We start from the raw sequence: 21139 nt of genomic DNA, 5'->3' as shown, positions 1-21139 counted from the left end.
ATCTCTTTTCAACGCACAATGGCCGTGGCATGCATAGGTATTGCTTTTTTGATTGCCTATCAGTCTAAAACATCACACTAAGTATACACTGTTAACCAGCAATGCTAATAACCACTTCCATGTTGCCAGTCCGATCCAGTTTTGAGTACCTTGATGGTCTAAGCTTGCTCCCCGCGAGTCTTGTTGCCCTCTCCTCACCCATCACCACCATCACCACCCCTCTGCGTCCTGCCGTCAACCACTCTTCTGATTCTTATCCTTGCTCCATCTCCATTCCTTGTTGCGCTTTTGTTTTATCGCTCATCATCAATTTTCGCCCTCATCTGCTGTAACGCTCAGAAAACAACACCCCCCGAATTTCGCTCACAAGTTGCTTGTTTCTTCTGTTGCCCTTCAACACCTGTTCTAAAGAAAGGCACCTGGATCGAGTCTATCTGGTGAAGAAACTGAACACGACATGATAAGGAAAAAAAAAAAAAGAAAAAAAAAGAAAAAAAAAGCAAGATAACAAATCATCCTCCTATCAAGGTCTTCCTGTTTCCTGCACACCGTCCAGAATGCAAACTAATAAGCATGAACGTACTGCATAAAAACACTTGAGGCTTCAACTATAGAATCTGACATTTCCACCAGTAATCCGCACACCGTTCATGCTATGTCTTTCCCTGGCCCGCGTTAATTGAATGAAAAAGAACAAAGGCAGGTACAGCAGAGGGGAGTGGTACGAGAGTAAAACACTTCCCAAAACCGTATATTTTCACAGGCACATGTTAGGTGAAACTAGCAGCGGGCCAAATACCTACTGCTCATCCCAGCTAAAGGCGAATGTCCACCTGCTCTCATGGTTTTCCCCCCTTTACGACAAATGGAATGCTCCTTGTCCTTCCTTCATGGCAGTGAAGAGCTGCTTCTTCAAAACGCCAATGTCCGAGTAGTCGGGAAGTTTGAGGTAGTTGACGCACGTCATCACGCTTGGCAGGTAGTCGTCCGAGGTATAAGGTGCCTCGCTGGGCTTGCACACAACCGTGAACATGGGGTTCAAGCTCTTGAAGCCTGTCATGTCCGAATTAGCCATCACTCTGTTCAGCCATACAAGATAGACGTGCTGCTTACCTCCAATAGGTAGCTTCGGGCTTCCGGTTGTGAACTGAAGGAAATCACGGCGCTCTGCTAGCGTGAGCTCACTCATGATCTGCAAGAGATTCCTAACGCTCTTGCTATCCATGTTGTATCCGTGATCCGCCTTGATCGAGTCGTTGAGGGCTAGAACAACGGTTAGCAAGGCTGTCATGTGCAATCTCGGATGCCTCGTTAACTTACTCTCCAGCGACCAATCCTCATCTACCCGTCCGAAAAGGGTGCACAACTCATCAGGCGTGAAAGAACTCAGGGCCGAATAGGGGAACACCTGGGAAAATCCACTGCGGAAAGCTTCGATCTGGCGACGGACACCACTACCCAACGTCATATCAATCACCTTTTCCAAGTAAAGATCCACATTCTCAATGGTGAGCCGCGTCTGGGATCCGTTCGAAACAAGTTCGACTTCAGGGTAGCCGGGAAGGGTGAAATCGAGGTAAAGGTCATCAATCTTGAAGTTATCAATCGTGATGTTTTCCGTGTCCGCCACCTTTTGAACGGCACTCCGGTTTGGATCTTCGTCAATCTCCTTCTTGGCCAGCGAAAACTTCTTGATCGTCATCAGCGACCTGGCCACGACCGGGTCTACCGATTTGATGGTCGCAAGCGTAGGCCGTGTGGCAGTCGAGTCGCCCACGCGGAAGAACAGGGGATTGAAGTTGATATCAATAATGCGCGAATCAATCATTGATCGGGCGACAAACTTGCCCAGCACCTTGAAGAGCTGCAGAATCTTTTCTCCTTCTTCCGAGCTAGCAAATTCATCGCTCAGCGGCCGGGGGAACAGCCCGGTAGGTCCAGAGACAAAATCATCATCCCCATTGAGCTCGTTATCCCGCCAAAGCTTCAGCTTCCTCTTGGAGAACTCCTTGGAAACGGTCGAGTAAAACTCAAGTGTGGGACCTAATCCGGTTCCCACCTCTTCAAAATATTCCACCTCCAGGATGCTTTGCGAAGCGCCGTACAACTCCATGACCTTGACTGCCGATTCAAGAATTTTAGACCGAGAAATCCTGACCTTTTGGCGCTGCAGCCGTCCCAAGTACGGCCGATCATCTCGGCCGTTTCGGCGCTCCTCCTGAGACTGCGCGTTCCAGCGTGCCATTGATCGGGCGTAACCAAATGAGGTAGATTGAAGGAAGAGGTGGCGAGTTTCAAAGGGGAACAGGAAGGGGTAGAGCCTTGCTAGATCCTCGCTCCAGCTGGGCAAGCAGTTGCTCGCTACAATCAGAGGCTCCTCCAGCTGACGGTTCAGCTTTGCGGTCAGTTTAGTGTTGACAAACTGAGACAAAGGCTCAACGTTCAACTTCAGCGTTTCTCTATTCTCGACTAGGACTTCGTCGATATTGGCGTTCAGATCATGGAGTCGCTTTAGCAAACGAAGAATCGACAGAGTGATGGGATGCTTTGCCAAGGACCCGGGAGTGCCGTTCTCATCCGCCTCTACCCCGACGTCAGAGGATGGGCTAAAGCCAACGGGTTCAGGGGGAGGCGGGCCAGGTACACGTCTAAATTTGATGGGATGGACGGCGGACCATATGCTTCTGGTAACGTGCTCGTCGGCGGTGAGGCTAGAGCTATGAACGGCTCGGTAGATGGTAGTCTCATTAGGAATGACCTTGCCGTCGACGCTGAACTCTATGTGCCAATCCTGAGGAACAGCTTGAAGAGCTCCAGAATATGACATAGGCCTCGACGCGGCCTGAGGCGTGGGAGTGTTTTGCAACCCCGCCGTCAGGGCGCTTGTTCGGTTCTGTGGGGGCGGTGCAGGCTTGCCTTGGCCCGGAGTGGCAACTCTGGTCCCGTCCTCTTTGCGCGCGGTAATCCTGCCGCCGGCGGCCACTTCCATGTTCACAGCTGTCGGGTCGGGGGTGGGAGCATCGTCCATGCCTTCATCTAAATCACGCAGTACGTTGAGATCGCTACTATCGGCTGCCTCGTCTTCATCATCCGACAATTGCCTTTCGTCGGCACATTCAAGCGCATTTTCAAGGTCGTCCTCCTCCGGAGGTTGACGTGGGAGAGAGCTATCAGATGCAGCTTGCTTACGAGCGGAGCGTCGCAAGCCACCCTTTTCCTTGGATGTAGCGGCGTCTGGCGTCGTCGGAGTTTCGGTAGTGGGTTGGGACTTGGATTTGGGCTTGCGTGAAGACCGCGAACCAGATGCTTGAGCAGGGGCAGCCGCCGGCGGTGGTGCAGGGGTCGATCGGCTGGAGGGTGGCAATCCTCTCTCCGCGAGACGGGCTGCCGCTGCTGCCGCCCCCATGAAGCCCGAGGCACCCATGGCGGCCAGAGCTCTAGTCACAGCATCTCGCCTAGAGGCTCCGTGAGGACGATCCGACAAGCTAATTCTGGGGCGCAAATAATCGTCCAGTGACTTGAAGGTCGTGATAGCGTGAATTGACACCATGATGTTACGGTAGGACCGGGGGATATCTGAATCTTCATCGGCCACAAGCTTGAGGCGTATCTGCTTAGCCAACATTGACGCTGCCGTGCTACGGCTCCCGTCGAATGAGTTGTGGTGAGCTGTGATCACCTCAAAATGCTCAGACCTGCTCAGTAAATCTTGCAACTTGTGGATCAAGACACTGAAAGGTGTTGCGGGTGAGTCTGCGGTGGCTGTCTTGGGCTTCGACTTGACACTGTATCCCATGAACACCTGCAAGAACGCATTTTGTGCTGCAGCTGCCATCTCCTCGTCGGGGTTGCTGAAAACCTGTTCCAAGACCCGAACAACTCCAGAGCCAAGAAGTTCCGCACTGGTTACGCTCTCGAGGACGTCAGTATCGAAATAAGAGACCAGCTTTTGAAAAAGTAATGTTCCGTGCTCCATGACCGGACCACCCGGTTTACGGCAGAGATAAAACTCTTCGATCTCGGTTGCAAGATCTGATAGGCTGGCTAGAATCTTGCTGGCCTTTTTCTTCATGGCTTTGCCCTGCTTCTCGGTCTCATACATCTCCAAGAACTTCTTTGCAGCCTGCCGGATGCTCGACTTGTACGTGTTTGTGGGGAAATCTGAAAGGTATCGCGGGGGTCCGTCCAGTGACATGGTCTCTCCTTCGGAGCTGACGGGTGATTGATCGTCGTCCTTGACCTCGTTTTCATTTCCATCATCGTTCTCGTCGTTCTCGTCATTCTCTGTGTCTTCCGGCTCATCTTCATCGAGTTCTTCACCGCCCTCTTCAGCCCCGGATTCATGTTCGGAGTGTTCAACATCCTCGTCATCTGCTTTGTCCTCTTCCAAGGTTTTTGGGTGTTCTTTGTCGGCGACACCTTGGTCAGGTGCAGAGGGACGGCCAGAGACACCGGTGAGAGATTCCCCAGCTTGGTTCGTTTCCTCCTTGACCTCTTGCTCGGTAAGAGAGTGTTTTCTCTTTGGCTCAGGCGCATCAGCTGCCAGCTTGGTGATTTCGGCAATCACGCCTTCACGGTAAAGCTGATAGCGATAGACTGTATCCAAGCGACTCATGAGCAACTCAGTGGCCTGTAATGCCAGCCCAACCAACAGAGGATGGTCTTGCTGGGACAAAATGGAGGCCAGAAAAGAAGCATAAGGGACTGATCTGAGTGCCTCAGACAGGATGTCCTGGTCCAAGTTGGAGAGCATTTTGAGCTGAGCGGCCAAGACCTTTTGACGGACAGTGAGATTGACGGTGCTTGAAAAGGCATCCGTGAGGGTTGGGAATAGAATCAGGGCGAATCTCCGAACCTCCTCCTTGCAGCCCTCCATGTGTTCGATACGTTTTTCGTTTGCAGTCCTTCTCCTAGTGCTCTCCCCAGATCCACCCACAGGACCTGCAAACGTGCCCAATTCCACGGTATAATTGATCGACGAAGGGTCGCGCAATGGCACGCTAGGCAGCAGTTCGCAAATGACGTTGAGTGTCTCAATGATCTGGTCCCGAGGTCTATGAATCAGAGCCTGCATTATGAGCACACTATCAAGCTTGGAAGCAAGGTCGTCGTTCCCACTCGGCGGGGACACGCCCGTAAGGATCTGATAAAGCGTCTCCACTACATTGAGCTTGAAGAGTTCAGCCGACAGACGGGGACTCGCCATTGCCGTGAGCGCAAGAACCCGTAGGAACTGAGTGTGAATGTGCGGGCTGATCAGGTTGGTGGAGCCTGGAAGTAGCAAACGGAGAATGGCCTTGAGCAAATCCACATTCATAAGCTCTTCCAACTTTGTCGGGTGGTACTTGAAACTCTCGGCAATGCGCGAGACACATAACGAGGCCTGCTCAACGATGCGCTGATCGCTACTCCCAAGCACGTTCAACAGGATGGGCATGACACCTAAAATTTCCGGAAAGGAATCTTCCGGGATGTTGCGACAGCAGTTCGCAGCCGTGGTAACAGCGGAGCGTTGCGTGCTGGTTGCGAAAAAGTCCAAATAAGTCAGGCAGGCAGTCAAGCCGCCTTCGCGCATGACGCTTGTGGGATATTCCACAGAGATTTTTTCCAAAGTGCTAAGTGCTTGCTCGGCTAGGTCGATGAAGGAGATCTGTAGCAGTTTCTCGCACAGAATATGGACTGCGCCCCCATAGACCAAGGCCGATGTGCTTCCCGGCAGGGCCTCCATCAGGTTCGCGAGGCAACGACAGGCGACAAGTTGGATTTCAGGGTTCTCCTCTCCAGTAATCTCGTTAGGTCTCATCAGCGCTACCAGTTCAGGCACAACCTGGTCGGGTTGGAGATGCCCGCTCAGTTGATCTTCGTTTGTCATGAGCAGAAGGGTGGATAGTTCATGCAGGGCCATAAGTTGCATTGACGGGTCGTCCTTCCGCTTCAGATCTGCCATTATTTTCCGCACCTGAGCCGAGACTCCCGACATAATTCCACTCAGATGCCTCAGTGTATCCTGAAGGCTGTGGGGATGACGCCCATGACCACCAAAACCAGTGAAGGGATCGTCATCTTCATCGTCATCATCGTCGTCGTAACGATGGTGGTCATCGTCGTCTTCATCATCCTCGTCGTGCTCGTCACTATCGGTGGGAGGACTCTCCTTCGGAGGGGGAGGTGGCGGAGGAGGTGGCGTGGGGTCCTTTTCGTGCTCGTCGGTCCCGGTCATGACCACATCTTGGTCTGCAGATGAAGATTTGGCATTTCGTTTTGATTTTCGGCTCGAGGCTGATGCTGATGCTGGATTGGTTGAGTGAGTGTGTATGGGCGGAAGGGTAACATCGGACATATCAGACACACCTTGCTCACCTTGTGCATCCTTTTTGTGACGGCTCGACCTACGGCTTGTTGATGCCGAAGAAGGGTTTGTCGGGGGGTTAGGAGGAACGGCCGAGTTCCTAGTACAGACGAGTTAGATTAGCATTATAGTCTGGATAGAGATTGCCAGAAAATATAGGGAGAGCTGATAATGACATACTCTGGGCTCGACATTGTAGAGGTAGCTAGCGCCTTGCCTTTCTTGCGGCGTGTGGTGGCTGTCTTCTTGGTCGTGGAGGATGCGGCGGAACTTGAGGCGGCGGCGGCAGGCTGGGCGGGATGGGTAATGGAAGATGAAGATTGAGAAGCAGGTTGCGTCACTCGCTGTCGCTTCGAACGTCTGGCCGAGGATGGAAACTCCGCAGCGGCCTCGGGAAGGCTGTTAGCTTCTGCAGCGGCGGTGGTCTTGCGCTTCTTAGCACTTGAGGACCGAGCCAGGGTCTGAGCGGCGGCAGGTGGAGCAGAGGAAGCTTCCGCGGCGAGGGAAGTCGTTCCACCAGTGGCGGGTTGAGGAGCAGCAGCAGCAGTCGAAGTCGAGTTGTTCAAGTTGGCTGCCTGGCTCGCAGCTTGACGGGCGGCGGACCTCGTAAGTCTAGTAGACATGGGTAAATATTGAGCCAAACGGTATCATGGGACGTGATGGGGATGGATCGAGTTTTGTTTTGGGGGGGAGAGTGACAAGAAAAAAAAAAGCCAGGCTTATTAATATGGAAGGCTAGGGACAGGGGACGAGAAGGAAATGGTGATGGAGTGGGGGAAGAGTGAAGATGAAGGTGCCTGTGGACAATCGAGATATTGAAGGCCAGCCAAACACATGCTCCGTTGGTCAGATCGGAAGGAGTGTATCGCGAAAATGGCGGGGTGACTTGGGATGTATCGACAGTCGATCGCCCTTTCAGGTCTGGACTTGGTCCTCGCCGGTGCAGGTTCCAGCAAAGAGGAGGTCCTGATGGCCAGTGCCCCGATGTTTTTTCCAGTGGTGTCTGGACGTAGCTGACAAAAGGTTTGACAGCCGTAACCGAACCAAATTGAGAAGCTCGAGATTTAATAAGGTTGTTCGTTGGTGGGATGGGTTTGATGTGTTCAAGAACTGCCCTCGTTCCTTTTTTGGGTTTTTTTTTTTTTTTTTTTTGTTTCGGTAGGAACAGAACCTGCGTGCTGTACTGCAGTTGCTGGATGATGCTTGCGTTCGCGTGCTTCTTTCACCAGGACGCGACCGGCAGAGCCGATATACCGACAGCTAATTGTTTTGATGAGGGTCGGCTCGTGGATTGTTCGAGTCGTTCCAGCTAGATGGAGTACAGCTGGAGGTATATGCACGTACTGGGCCGAAGGGGCAGGCAGAGGAGGGCCTCAATACGGCAGGCAAGATGGCATGCAAGATGGCGGCAGCCTTGTTGTTCCGGGTCGAGGCTTTGCTTCCATTGATTGAAGACAGAGCAGAGCTGGCTGGCTGGCCAAAGCTAGGTAGAGTAGGCACGGGGAGGATGCAGTGTGTTTGGCGACAACGAACCCGACTCGGGATGGAAGTGGAGGGTTCGAGATTTGATACCCACTCCTCTTTCTGCCAACCGAGTACTCGGTGCAGAGGGCAGGCAATCAGAAAGGGCAGGCAGGGGCAGCAGCGAGGACAAATGGTACAGAAGGGACGGAACAAGATGTGTCTAGATGGATGGTGTGTCTGGATGGGGGGTTGTTTGTGTTGGGGTTCGTTGTGTGTTCTGTGTTGTGCAGGTGTGGTGTCGTGGATGGATTCCTTCGTTTCCAACTTTCTGTCTCTCTCTTTTCTTTCTCTCTTTCTGGACTTACCTTGCAGGAGAGCTCACACTAAAGGCGGCGAGAGCAGAGGACGGGGTAGTATGAGGGCCGAGGGTCCGGATGCGTTTGGGATTTGGGGAAGGCGTGGACGGGTCGGAAATGGTCGAGTTGGGCGAGCGTGGTGCGGGCAATGGCGAAGAGGGCAGGCGCACTGCGTGATCGTGGTCGATAGCCGATCTGGAGCGCGGGTTTGCAAGGCTTCGGTCTGCCATGGATTACGCCATGAGGCAGGCGGGTCGGAGGCCGAGGTGGGATACAGAACGGATTTGTAACAGATATGATGGATCGGATACCCTGGCAGAGTGTGTGCCTCTAGGTAGGGATATCTACCTTATCCTCTACAGCAACCTAGTCGAACGTTATGGGATGGAGGAACAAGTGGAAGCCGTGGTGCTCGCGGCGGCGGCGGTCGTGGTGATCGGTCCTGGGTCGTCGAAGAGCGGCAACAGTAATCGTAGTGGTGTGGTACGCCGTAGTGAGACCATTCGCTGCCAAGGGCCGATTGCGGTCTGTATCGCGCTTTGGAAGGGCTAGGCTAAATGATGGTTTGGCCTCTTGGACGAGTCTCGATCGAAGACGACGACGGGTGGTCCGAGTCGCCAAGTAGCTGCGCTTTGGGCTCGTCGAAAGGCTGTTGACAGAACAGACGAGAGTAGTCGAGTCCCTCGGTGTTGTGTTGTGTATGTAGATGTTAGGCCGATACGGTATTGTCGGGCTCAGGCTGTCATGTGGATGAGTGGTTAGACTTGGTCGTTGTTGCTTGTTGTTGGTTGATTGATTCCACTTGGATGATAACACTCAGCCAGTGGCGGGATGGATATGACTTTAAAGTGGAACGGGAAGGCAATGCGATAAATGAAAATATTGCACAAGATGAAGTTTGGTGGTTCACGAGGGCTGATCAACTAACCTACAAAGAAGCACGCAGTGACGGAGAGGGGGTTCGATGGTTCAGGTATTGGCAACAACGTTCACGAGAAGTTGAGTGTTCGGCAAGAGAATCGGTCAACAGAGAGGAGGAAGATGGACATGTTGGGAAAGGCTTCCCTTCCACTTCCGACCCGCCGACTCCCGTGGGACCCCCCTCCCCCCGGTAACCGTTGACCACCTACCTATTGCCATGATGGTGCCCTGCCCTGGGCGCTTGTTGGCCGTCCACCACCGGTTCCAGTTGGCGCCTTCATACTGTACTGGTAGTGTTCACTAGTACATAGTTCGGAGATGGATGCGGGCAGCATGACCCCTGCCTTCCATTGTGTTGGTGCGGACGGGCATGTCGTTAGGTTGTACCTCTAGTGTTACCTAGGTAGTTGGATGGTCGCGCAGAAGGTTGGGTTCGCTCGGCTTGTGGAAAAAGTGGGATGAGCCGCTCTCTCTCCCCATGAACTCATAGAACCAGAGGACATTCTAACCTCATCGTTCTGCAGCCCTCATATGTCAGTTTGTCTCTTTAGGCAAGTAAGTGTCCAAAAATAATGGTGTCATTTCTGTCGTTCTGTGCAGGGCCTATGCTGTATGCTGTATATATGCGAAGCGCATGCTGCTGAAGTCTCAAGCGTGAGGTCATTTGAGACAGTGCATCCCTAAGTCTTTAAGGGGAAAACACTTGTAATGCTAGGCCCAGAAAGGTCTCTTACAGTCCGGGCAGTACTGGTTTGTTTGGTAGTTCGAGACGTCGTGTCAACTTTCCTATGCGTTTTCATGGCTAACTAATGTATAATCTTACCTTGGGCACGCCATCTCTAGCATTCAAAATGCCAAATCAAATCCAACTAATACCTTTTAATTTATCCATATAACCTTTAGGCCTATTCGAAAGAGATTTTGTCTGGTACCCTATGTTTATTGTACAGCAGGAGTGCCTGGTGTACCAAGCTAACAATCAAACCAGCATTGGCCTGTACCTCAACCCCCATGTTGAGCTGCTACTCTGTAAAGCAGTCCAGATAAGAAATGGCCAATTACTTCACTTCCTACGCACTTTCTCACGTTCAACGACTATCATGTTTTTTTTTTCTTTTTTTTTTTTTCGCTTGCCTCTTTGCCTGAAAAGTCACATGTACCTATAGCGCCGATTGCAAACCACCCGAGGAGGCCGTGTCTACCTATTAGGGCCCACTCGTCCAGTTACACCGACAAAATCTCAAGTCAATGTTGTTTTCAGACTATCCGCTCCATCGACTCTCTTTATCGCAGAGATGAGCAAAAAACGTGGAATCCCCCCATCATTGGGCCAGTCGGGATGTTTGCGGCTATCGTCGTCACTAACACCCCATTCGTCCACCACCACCACTTCGAAGCCCACTGTACGGAGTGTCTTCAGATAGCTTGAGCACGAAACCCATGTTAGCACACAAGCCTCGCTCGGAGCGCGGAGCTACCTACTGACCTAGAAATGGTTCGATGCTGCTTCCTCACCGGCGCACCCAGCCAGTCGACCTCTCGCTCTCCCTCGGCAAAGTAACTACTCAAAGGCCAGTCCTGGACAGCACCAGACTTTTGGAACCCCGGCCGTTGAGGAGCCGTGAAGATGGGGTGTTCGACGGAAAAGACGAACAAGCCGCCCGGCCGAAGGGACCTAAAGACCTGTCGGAGAGCCGCCTCGAGGTTAACGAGGTAGTGCAGGGCGAGGCCGCTGAAAGCAACGTCATTCGCTTCGGGATCCAGTCCCCCGTCCTGGCCCTCCAATGTGTCCATGTCAACTTGGCGGAAGGTTATGGCCGGGTATCGGTCCGGTGGACTGAGAGCCCGGGCCCGGCTGAGCATGTTCTGGGACACGTCCATGGCGCATACGGCTTTCGCCCCTCGGTCGAGAGCCCAGCGGGAAAACCAGCCGTCACCGCACCCAAGGTCGAGGACGGTCTTGGACACAAGACTGGATGGCAGCATGGTCTCCAGGAGGGGCCATTCCGATGCGCCGGCGAGTCCCTTCTCCATGCGCGGATACTTGCTGTAGGACTCGAAGAAGCCGATGGAGTCGTAGATGTTTTGGCTCATTATGGCGTTCAGCTGTGGTGGTATAGACAAGAGAAATGCGGATGCAAAGGGGGGCTTGTTGAAGGTAGGTAGGTACCTATGAAGAAGGATGACTGTATTTTGAACTTCTCTCTCAGGAAGAGGAGATGGCTATCTGGTATTTATGCTCTTCTCCTCCCTCTCTTCACCCTTTCTTCACCCTGTCTTTACCCTGCCTTCAGGACATTGATGTTATTTTGACATCGAACCATATATACATTGAGTTGACGGGTATTTTCTCAAGGATATATTGGAAAGCAGTGACCTGAACAGTTCTACGTACCCATGAGAGCAAACTGGGACGATTTTGATGTCGTCCGTGAACTGAGGTACTCTAACCGGCCTCAATCGAGGACGAAAACCATTATGTAGCCGATCGAAAAACATTCGAACGAGGCGATTGACAACCGGAATCCTGCCTCTGACGGGAACACCACGGACCCGATGCTGTGGTTTGTGGTCGAAAATCATGCGGATATGATCGTGGTGGAATCTCGCCCGTCAGGCACAAGCGGCCATATTTCACAACTATCTGGCCATTTAACCATGTAGAGTTGCAGGCCATGGTTCGAGAAAGGCTATTTCTACGCGCCATTGTGTAGCGTTACACAAAATTGGGAATATACAACGGGTGGTGTCCCTGTGTCGATCAGGGGCAACCGACTTGCCGATACAAAACAAACCGTTTCGTTGATTCAGGGGAAAAAGTCGTATCCATTGACATGCTTACTCACCGGTCCTCACCGCGGTGAAGGTTCGTAGTGTACTTTGTAGTGTACAAGTCGTCAGGTGCTGGCAGGTGGACACGGGAGGTTTTGGAAAACCGAGATCTGAAGTGACATTCGAGATTACAGTAGTGTATACTATAGCGAGGGCGCCCAAGAAGCCAATCCCGAAAGAGAAAAGTGGTTGGCATTCCCCGCGTTTTAATCCATGCATGGTCTGGTCTCCTCCTTTAAAATGGCCGGTTTCCGTCGGCACAAGTGACGTCGATCCGCTCTACAACTCCTCTGAAAAGTCCAGACCAGGGGAAACAACAAACCATCATTTGTTGATGAATGATCATGTCCTCCACAATCCCGTTCCCCATATCTGCTATTGCCGTCTTTGTCATGTTGTAATTTTCTTCTCGTTGCTTTGCGATTGAGGGACTTGACTTGCCCACGATCTCTCCGTCGTCGTCTTGCTCTTCTCTGTTTCCACCGTTCATTATTTTCTCATATCGGTTGTTTCTTCATTTCATCCACCCATCTTTCATAATGAAGAGGATCTGTCGTTCCAGTCAACGGTCGCCGTCCCTTTTGCGGCCTCTTACACCGGTTACCCATCAGCCTCGTCTCGTGCCGATTGCCATTCAACCCTCGACGACAACAACATCAAAGACAGTCGCCAGCCGTCGCCATGCCAGCTCGCTCTCCCAGAGACCAGATGCTAGCCATGTCATGTTTCCGGGAGCCGTCAAATCTGCTTTCTGCAACACCATGACCTTTGAGGAACCCTCAAAATACGATGCTCTACCAACCTACCGGGCCGTCGACCAACACGGCCAAGTGGTCGACCCTTCGTTCAAGCCCGACTTGAGCGATAAGGAAGTGATCAAGCTCTACCACGACATGCTGACGGTTTCCATCATGGACCTGATCATGTTCGATGCGCAACGCCAAGGCCGCCTCAGCTTTTATATGGTATCAGCGGGCGAAGAGGCCGTTTGCGTGGGGAGTGCCTCGGCGCTTTCTCCGGAGGACGTGGTGTTCTGCCAATACCGCGAGCAGGGTGTATTCAAGCAGCGCGGGTTTCAGTTGAGTGACTTTATGAACCAGCTGTTTGCTAACCACAAGGATTCGGGCAAGGGGAGGAACATGCCGGTGCATTACGGGAGCAAAGAGTTGAATATTGTAGGTTTATGTTGTCTTTTTCGGGCTCATGTCACTATCCTTTTCGGAATAAAATAATGGCTAACCTTGTTGTTTGACTATTAGCATACAATCTCCTCGCCATTAGCTACCCAGCTTCCCCAGGCTGCCGGAGCTGCGTATGCTCTCAAGATCCAAAGGATGCAAAATCCCACAGTGCCCCCGAGGGTAGTAGCCGCCTATTTCGGCGAAGGCGCCGCAAGCGAAGGTGATTTCCACGCCGCGCTCAACATTGCCGCTACCCGTGGCTGCCCAGCGGTCTTCATCTGCCGCAACAACGGTTACGCCATCTCGACCCCAACTCTGGAGCAGTACCGCGGCGACGGCATCGCCAGCCGCGGCCTCGGCTACGGCATCGAGACCATCAGGGTAGACGGCAACGACTTCTGGGCCGTGCGGGAGGTGACCAAGCGGGCGCGCGAGCTAGCCCTACAAGACGGCGGCAAGCCGGTCCTGATCGAGGCCATGACTTACCGCGTCAGCCACCACAGCACGTCGGACGATTCGTTTGCGTACCGTGCCAAGGTGGAGGTGGAGGACTGGAAGAGGAGGGACAACCCGATCGGAAGGCTGCGCAAGTGGATGGAGGCCAAGGGTATCTGGGATGAGAACATGGAGAGGGAGGCGCGCGATAGCATCAGAAGAGACATCCTCAAGGCGTTCTCCCAGGCGGAGAAGGAGAAGAAGCCTGCTATCAGGACCATGTTTGAGGATGTGTATGAGGAGATGACGCCGGAGATCAAGGCGCAGATGAAGGAGTTGAAGGAACATCTGGAGCAGTACCCGGAGGAGTATGACCTTGGGGATTTTGAGGGCGGGAAGGACAGCCTAGCTAGGTAGGTAGATGTCGAAATAAGCGACTTGGGTCTTTTTCATCTGATGCTGGGGATTTCATCCCAACTTGGGCCGCATCGATACTCTGCTGTCCGGACAAGGGTGGTGGTACCATAGCCTCAGGTTTCTGTTCAGGATTCGAGTGAATCGATTGCTGAACAGAACACCTCTTCATCAACCGTCTCGTCCCACACAAGCGCACATACCATAACGGCAGCCAACCCTCGCCTTGTAGTCGCACCTCTAAATTTCGTAGAGTAGCAACACCTCGCTACCATTTCTCATCTGGCCCTCTCCTCAACACCCCGCAAGATCACGTCACAAGCAAGACAATACCGCTCAGCAACAGCGACATCAACAAGCTATTCCCAGTAAACCCTCAACCATGTCCCGCAGAAACGCCATCGTGGCCATCATCGTCTGTCTCCTCGCAGCTATCGCCATTTTCACCGTTTTCCACAGAAGAATCATCCACTTCATCGCGCAGTGGATGGCCGACGCGAAGAACGCCGAAACCACCGTGAAGAAGTCCAAAAAGGCAGCCTCTGACGACCTCGAGGCCGCGAAGTCCGAGCCATCTGTCGCATCCGAGGGAAGATCTGGATCAAAGAAGGCCGACGACGATAGATGCGATACTGTTTCATCGGCGTCGTCAGGCCCGGATCTTCACGTCCAAACCATAGTCTAATCCAAGTGAGTTCACTACACCTGAATGTTACACCTTCCAAGATTCCATCATTACTACAGGGGTCAATGTTCGAGATCTCCTTGCGCCAGCCATTCGACCCTGCGCTAGCGCCTGCGAACATCTGGAGAAAAAAAAAACGGAGATCAAACAGGGACCCCCGCCGGCCTGAACGAATGGAACCCCCGCAGTCTCCAGAAGCTACCCCGCAAACAAGGCTGGACGATGGCCCAAGCAACGCACAAGCCACAAACAACCAGTGCAGTGCATTGCACCAGCCACCCGAGCTTCGCTGCAGTGCGCTGTGTTGTTTAGGTAGTTACCCCGGCACATGCAGATTTCGCAGCCTTCCCAATTGGGCAATTTCGATTGGGGGAGCGCCTTTCAGCCATCGATTGCGACGCCGCGGGCCGACTGGCGACAACTTTCTTGACATTTCTCAATTTCCGGGGGGCCATTCTAATCCTTCCTTCTCCAGATCCTCTCTCCAACCCACTTACCTCCCGGACTTTCTCCCCAGCCTCGTCGCCAATCCACCATGGTTGCCCGTCCGGCCCTCCGAAGGGCGATTCCCTCGTCGCGAACGCTCTTACACGCCGAATCCCGGATATTACGGTCGTCCTTCTCGACAACGCTCCAGTCGCAACAAAAGCCCAACAACAACAACAACTCAGTACCCGAATATGCCATTCCCGATCCTGCGCGTCCTACCCACTTCGGCTTCGAGACCGTCACCGAGGCCGAGAAGAGAGAGCGCGTTGCTGGTGTTTTCACCAGCGTTGCCGAGTCGTATGATCGCATGAATGATCTCATGTCTTTTGGCTGGCATCGCGTATGGAAGTATGTTTAGTCTATTTCTTCCCCATCCAACACCATGTACCAGAATCAGCCCAGCTAACCCTCTTCTCTTTCTTTCTTTCTTCTTTCTCCAGGGACCACTTCGTCGCCTCCCTCAACCCGGGATTCTCCCCCCTCACTTCCTCCTCCGACCCCCGCGCCCCTCAACACATCCTCGACATAGCCGGCGGCACCGGCGACATCGCCTTCCGGATGCTGCACACGGCGCACATCCTCAACGGCAACCCCGACGTGCGCGTGACCATCTCCGACATCAACCCCGCCATGCTCTCGGTCGGCAAACAGCGCTCCGCTTCCCTGCCCGCCAGCCAACAAGCCGCCCTCTCCTTCCTCGAAGCCAACGCCGAAGACTTGACCCAGACCAAACCCCTGGGCGCCAACCAGGTCGGCTACTCCCCCACCACGGGCGTCCCCGATGAGTCGGTCGACTTGTACACGGTCGCCTTCGGCATCAGGAACTTTAGCAACATCCCCGCCGCCTTGCGCGAGGCTTACCGCGTGCTCAAGCCCGGTGGTGTCTTTGCTTGTTTGGAGTTTAGCAAGGCGGATAAGCACCCGCTGTTCAACACCATTTACAAGCAGTGGAGCTTTAGCGCGATCCCGCTCATTGGACAGCTGGTCGCGGGGGATAGGGATAGTTATCAGTATCTGGTGGAATCGATCGAAAGGTTCCCGAGCCAGGAGGACTTTAGGGATATGATTGTTGATGCGGGTTTCGTGGTTGGTGGACAGGGGTATGAGGATCTGACGGGTGGTGTGGCGGCGATTCACAAGGGGATGAAGCCTAGGCGGAAGTAAGAGGGGGGGGGGTGAGGTTTGAGAGATGGAAGATAGAGGGAAAGAGAAAAGGTTAGTTGGTGGTGATGGTGGCCTTTTGCACGAAGAGATGATAAACACCGGGACGATCGGGTGCAGTGGTTGATAGCCAGCAAATCCCAATCAAGCGGCGGAAGGGGAAGAAGAGAATGAAAGAAGAAGAAGAAGAAGAAGAAGAAGAAAAACAAAACAAAAGCTGATAACCCCCTTAAAGAGAACGGGGGGGCAGCGATGTACTTTTATTTGTACATATTAGACGATGGTTCCCCGGCCACCTTCTACTATCTTACCACTCAACCCATACTTGTATTGTACAATTATCAAAAGCAGCGGGAGTCTGAAGACGGTCGGGAAAGACTTCATATCCAGACCTAGACCTAGATCTAGTAGACAGGGCGGAGAGGCAAGAAAAGGAGAAATAATGAAATCTTTCAAGCTCCGAGTTGGAGCTCCGAGTAAGCCACACCTTGCGGAAGCTGCGGTAGTCGTGACTGAGAATGTTAGGCAACGAAGGTGTAAAGTAAAATCCATCGATCTAGCCCTGGTTCGCTTATTACCTTTGTACTTCTTCACTCCTAGGACACTGGACGAGATCGATTCTGAAAAGGTCTTGAATACCCCAAGGAAGAATGACTTTGATCAAGATTGACTTTGAGGTTCGGTGAAGAGCACTTGATGCGGCTTGCAAATAATGTTTGACATAACGCTCTCTGGCGAACTAGACTAAGGGTACATATCACTCTACAAACACATCATGTCCTTCCTCTACCTATGCTTCGATATCTTTTCGTTTGTACAACCGACAAAGACGAACCTTTCGTATTTGTCTTACGAAAAGAGAATCTAAGTGCAGAAGATAAAGACAAGGTAGAAAAGGATTTAGAAAGAAAAAAAAGCAAAGTAAGCAATGAATCCGCTGACGTCCTCTTGGAGACCTCGACCTGAAACACCATCCGCACCAGCTACAATATCCGCGCATCAAGAGACATGAACAACTCTGAAGACTGTTTTTGGTTCTTGAGATTGTAATGGTAAACTGTACGCTGTTTTCTTCCTCACTTTCCCCTCGTTCATTTCTCCTCTCCCACTCAGCAAGCTCAGCTTAGTTCGACGTGGCCTACCTAGCCTGTCTTGAACCTGACTTGGTAAAACAATCCCTGCACTATTTCTTCAGTCCCAGTCCAGAACAACATTACCAGGGTTAAATCTACCCCTAGTAAGCACCGTTTCCCCAACACCGCCAGGCCCTCAATGATCAAGATCGACTTAACCACCTCCATCTCACGCTGTCAATTCGTGATTGTCTGATGATTTTTCCCAAGATTCTGATTTTCTGGCATATGCTTTCTTTACAAATGCCTTTAAACCTTATTTCGAACCTTTCTCCGAACCTTGCTTCGAGTCCTCGACTTTCAACTCCACAGCTTTCGTTGCCTAAGAGTCAGCCGGGGTAGCAGAAGTCGTAGCCGGGCTTCCGTCACCCTTCAAGCCCCCACGACGCGAGCCACGTCCGCCGCGCTCACCACCACGACCGCCTCTGGAACCTCCGCGACCTCCACGACGACCAGCGCCTTCGCTATCGCTAGCAGTTCCGCCACCAGCGCTGCGGTATCCGCTCTGGGTACCTTCCCGACCACCTCTGCTGCTGGCCCACGTACCGGCGCCGCCACGGGTGTTGAACGGTCTTGAGGAGGGAGGGTTGAAGACCTTGATGAGCGGCTTCGAGCGGTCGTCCGAGCCAGTGCCACGAGACTTGTATTCCTGAGGCAAGCGATCCAAGGCACCGTCACGATCCTCGACCGTCTTGAAAAATACTACTCTGTTGTTCTGGCCCCACTTATCAACCTTGACGATCTTGGACCTGTCCTCCTCCGCGAACAGGCCAGGAATGGCGTCATCGTTCGGTGGTTGCATGACAAAGAGGCCAATGATACTTTCTGCAGCGCTCTTGGGCGCCGGAGAAGGGGTAGGCTCCGGATTATTGGAAGCCCCGTTCGTGGGAGCGGATGCCGGCTTCTCAGACTCTCTTGATGCGGGCGAGGCGGCAGCAGGCTGTGGTGTAGCCGCCTTGGGTTGTGTCGGAGCCGGCGACGGGGCAGCGGGCTTAGCAGTTTGCGCGGGGGGCTGCTTGGGAACAACAGGGACCGCAGGTACCGCAGGCGCGGGCTGCGCTGCGGGTTGAACAGGTGTAGAAGCGGCAGCGGGGCCAGTAGGAACGGGGTTAGCCCCTCCGGTCGAGGGCGGGACGGCACCCTGGGCCGCATACACGGGCTGCTTAGCCCCGCGATGGGAGAAGTTAAACCCCTGAGCTCTCATTTCGGTTCCAATCCTTCCGTCATGAATTTCCAGCACCAGCCATCCAAACGCGGCATCAGCAAGGTTGAAGTTCCACATGTTCTTAAAGGCACTCTCGTCGACTTGGCCGAGCGCGGCGGCCGACTGGCCCGCAGCTGCACCACCAAAAGGGTTTCCACCAGCAGCGGTCGTAGGCATCTTCTCAACAACACTGAGTGCGTTCTTGAGCAAGGTCTGTTGGACGTCGTTCTGCTGGATCGCGGGCTCAACCTCACTGCGGACGGTTTCCCACACATCGTTGAAAGATGCCTTACTAGCGGCCAGCTTTCCACGGTAGTGATCCAACGTCGGGTTGACGCTGAACTCGTTGTACGAGCTTCCGTAACGGAAATGAAGACCAGCCGATATGGAGAAATCCGCCTTGAGAGTTACCGAAAGCTGGTTGAGGATGCCCTCACGAGCGGGCGAAGCGTGGGTGATGAAGATGCGTGTTTCGGTAGGGTCGTAGACGCGATTGGCAGTGTCGACAAGCTCGCCCATCTGGAGAAGTGTCGTCCACATAGTACCTTGTCCACCAGCGATCGTAGTCCGTCCTTCGCCGTTGTCGAAAAGCTTGTGCATAACGACGGCACCGCCCAAACCAAGAAGACGAAGCTTGACACCGCCGATTTCGAGGAGCTTCGACCGAGACTCGTCGATCACAAACAGGTTGGGTACCTTGTACTCTCCTGACCTGAACTTCTCAAGCACCCGGACATCTTCACAGGCGCCCCAAACCGTGTACACGGGAACATCCAGCTTCAGTTCGCCCGAAATGAGGAGAGGCAGCTCGGAAAGAGGAAGCTCGCTAGCGGGGAAGCGGCTCTTGACGGGGCCGGAAGCGGCTTGCGCAATGGCCTTCTTGGTGGTCTCGGAAATCAGGGGCGAATATTGGGCAACATGTTTCAATGTCCTGTTCAAATGTTGGTCAGCGAGGCAAGACCAGAGTTGGGCCGGGGATATCGCACTTCTCCGCAATACGCTCGAGAGATGTCTCGTCGTAGAAACCAAAGTCACCAGTGTGAATGATATAGTTGGCGCGGGCGGCCTTGGCGAGCTCGTTCAAGGACCGAAGGTTACCTGCAAGAAGGAAGGGGCACGTCAGTAAACAAGGCGCAAACCAGCAGCCAGGACAGGATAACACTAGAGGAGAAACGTACCTCGAACATCTGCAATGCAGAGAACTCTGGTGGGACCAGTTTCCAAGATGCGGCCTTGGTTCGGGAGGAGAGGTGTAGCGCCGGGTACTGGGCCCTGATGAGGAGCGGCACCATTGGGCAGAAACCCGGGGGCGTTGTATGTATTACGAGGTTGCTATCGAGGAACGTGTCAAGTTAGCAAAGACGCGTCAAGATAGCGACAGACGAGGATGGTGTGTCGGCTCGAGCTTCGCAGACAGCCGGGCGGTCAAGGCGATAGCAGCCAGACATGCTCGACGAGACGTGACGGTGATCGGAGTAGTGTATGGTGGGGAAGAGGTTGGGATGGTGGTTGGAGAACGTGCTGAAGCTGGGCAGCGAGAGGGGGGAAGCAGAAAAAGAGGGGGGAAGCCGAGAAAGGAGAAGCTCACAGATGCCATCCCGGTAGAGGGCTTCAATACAGAAGACTGAGATGTGCGTTGGGGGAGGTTGGGTATTTGCTGGCTCCGGCGACCAGATGAGGACGAGGGGTGTTGGGGATCGGAATGGAGGGAGAGCTGAAGGCCGAATGGGAAGCTACACGTGAAGGGGTGAAAGGTAGCTGACGGCGGGCGTAGTCCGGTGCCAAGTATGTGGTGGAAAGTGGAAAGTCAATGTCGACGAATGCGCAACCGGGCGGTGATGGTGCCGAAAGCTGAAGCAACAACAGACGGGCGTTTGGTCGCGACCGGGAGGCGGGGTATCAAGCAGAAACGGACGACGGCGGCCCGAGAATCGAGTTGAAGTAAGAAGGAATATTACACGAAGCGGAGGTCAACAGAGAGCCCCAAGGACGGAGAGGATAGAGGTAGGTAGGTAGGTATGGAAGATACGGTTTTTTTTTTGTTGGATGGTTGTTGAGGTCGGGAAGATTTTCGAGAGGCCGGGAGAGTTCACGGCGTAGGTAGGCAGGTGCTCAAATCTGAATGGTTAGGTTCCAAGCAGTGATTGAAAACTGAGGCCAAACCGTGACGGGAGGGGCCCGGACGGGGAGGGGAGCTCTCGCTGTGTCTTTTCTGTCTTGGCTCCATCCAGCTGGACGGGCGGGCGGGTGGGTACCTCCAGGCTACCTTGGTACATGTGGTAGGTCTACAGCTCCCGCCTTCCACTTCCCTATTGAGCGCCTATAGTGCAGAGGCCATGCAAGTGGTGACCGCCAGGGGCAGGCACCAGCCAGACGGGTGTAGACTAGGTGTGCCAAGGTGGAAGCGCGACACCGCCCTCGAGGGGATCGCCCTCCATTCAGACCTGAGTGCCAGGCGCTGCCAACACTGCAGTGTCAGCTGCGTGGATTAGGTGCTCCAGTTTAACACATCATC

At 53.5% G+C, this 21139-nt stretch overlaps 6 protein-coding genes across 10 annotated transcripts; 3 read left to right on the top strand and 3 right to left on the bottom strand.

The window, feature by feature from the left end:
• Nucleotides 1-167: 167 nt before the first annotated feature.
• On the bottom strand, nucleotides 168-9173 carry NCU09866 (thyroid hormone receptor interactor 12; the record flags this gene model as incomplete). Of its 4 annotated transcripts, none has more annotated exons than XM_011396713.1 (7): nucleotides 168-1053; nucleotides 1114-1263; nucleotides 1321-6291; nucleotides 6361-6449; nucleotides 6530-6961; nucleotides 8179-8908; nucleotides 9098-9173. In XM_011396713.1, the coding sequence occupies 6 exons, from the start codon at nucleotides 8397-8399 to the stop codon at nucleotides 857-859; spliced, it is 6060 nt and encodes a 2019-aa protein (XP_011395015.1). In that variant the 3' UTR covers nucleotides 168-856. The 4 variants fall into 4 exon arrangements, with proteins under 4 accessions (XP_011395015.1, XP_011395014.1, XP_011395017.1 ...); XM_011396712.1 differs by having other exon boundaries at nucleotides 1321-6285; nucleotides 6352-6449; nucleotides 9102-9173; XM_011396715.1 differs by lacking the exons at nucleotides 8179-8908; nucleotides 9098-9173 and having other exon boundaries at nucleotides 531-1053; nucleotides 6352-6449; nucleotides 6530-6972.
• Nucleotides 9174-10504: 1331 nt separating this feature from the next.
• On the bottom strand, nucleotides 10505-11430 carry NCU09865 (methylase). Its single transcript, XM_955089.3, has one exon. It carries the CDS (start codon nucleotides 11182-11184, stop codon nucleotides 10534-10536), a length of 651 nt encoding a protein of 216 aa, XP_960182.3. The 5' UTR covers nucleotides 11185-11430; the 3' UTR covers nucleotides 10505-10533.
• Nucleotides 11431-12192: 762 nt separating this feature from the next.
• Nucleotides 12193-14220, top strand: NCU09864 (2-oxoisovalerate dehydrogenase alpha subunit). Its single transcript, XM_955088.3, has 2 exons — nucleotides 12193-13097; nucleotides 13182-14220. Exons 1-2 carry the CDS (start codon nucleotides 12462-12464, stop codon nucleotides 13953-13955), a joined length of 1410 nt encoding a protein of 469 aa, XP_960181.2. The 5' UTR covers nucleotides 12193-12461; the 3' UTR covers nucleotides 13956-14220.
• A 114-nt stretch (nucleotides 14221-14334) lies between these two features.
• On the top strand, nucleotides 14335-14637 carry NCU09863 (hypothetical protein; the record flags this gene model as incomplete). The annotated part of the gene is made up of 1 exon (XM_955087.1): nucleotides 14335-14637. One exon carries the CDS (start codon nucleotides 14335-14337, stop codon nucleotides 14635-14637), a length of 303 nt encoding a protein of 100 aa, XP_960180.1.
• A 356-nt stretch (nucleotides 14638-14993) lies between these two features.
• On the top strand, nucleotides 14994-16773 carry NCU09862 (ubiquinone biosynthesis methyltransferase coq5). The gene is made up of 2 exons (XM_955086.2): nucleotides 14994-15474; nucleotides 15567-16773. Exons 1-2 carry the CDS (start codon nucleotides 15173-15175, stop codon nucleotides 16288-16290), a joined length of 1026 nt encoding a protein of 341 aa, XP_960179.1. The 5' UTR covers nucleotides 14994-15172; the 3' UTR covers nucleotides 16291-16773.
• Nucleotides 16774-16969: 196 nt separating this feature from the next.
• NCU09861 lies at nucleotides 16970-20778 on the bottom strand. 2 transcript variants are annotated; one of them, XM_011396710.1, is made up of 4 exons: nucleotides 20213-20778; nucleotides 19803-19956; nucleotides 19611-19722; nucleotides 16970-19555 (listed from the first exon to the last, which is right to left on the bottom strand). In XM_011396710.1, the coding sequence occupies exons 1-4, from the start codon at nucleotides 20219-20221 to the stop codon at nucleotides 17743-17745; spliced, it is 2088 nt and encodes a 695-aa protein (XP_011395012.1). In that variant the 5' UTR covers nucleotides 20222-20778; the 3' UTR covers nucleotides 16970-17742. The 2 variants fall into 2 exon arrangements, with proteins under 2 accessions (XP_011395012.1, XP_011395013.1); XM_011396711.1 differs by lacking the exon at nucleotides 20213-20778 and having other exon boundaries at nucleotides 19803-19991.
• Between the last annotated feature and the right edge of the window lie 361 nt (nucleotides 20779-21139).

This window comes from Neurospora crassa, linkage group VI, assembly GCF_000182925.2.
Source record: "Neurospora crassa OR74A linkage group VI, whole genome shotgun sequence".
NCBI classification, from domain to species: Eukaryota; Fungi; Ascomycota; class Sordariomycetes; order Sordariales; family Sordariaceae; genus Neurospora; species Neurospora crassa.
This window is presented reverse-complemented; position numbering and strand designations above follow the sequence as displayed.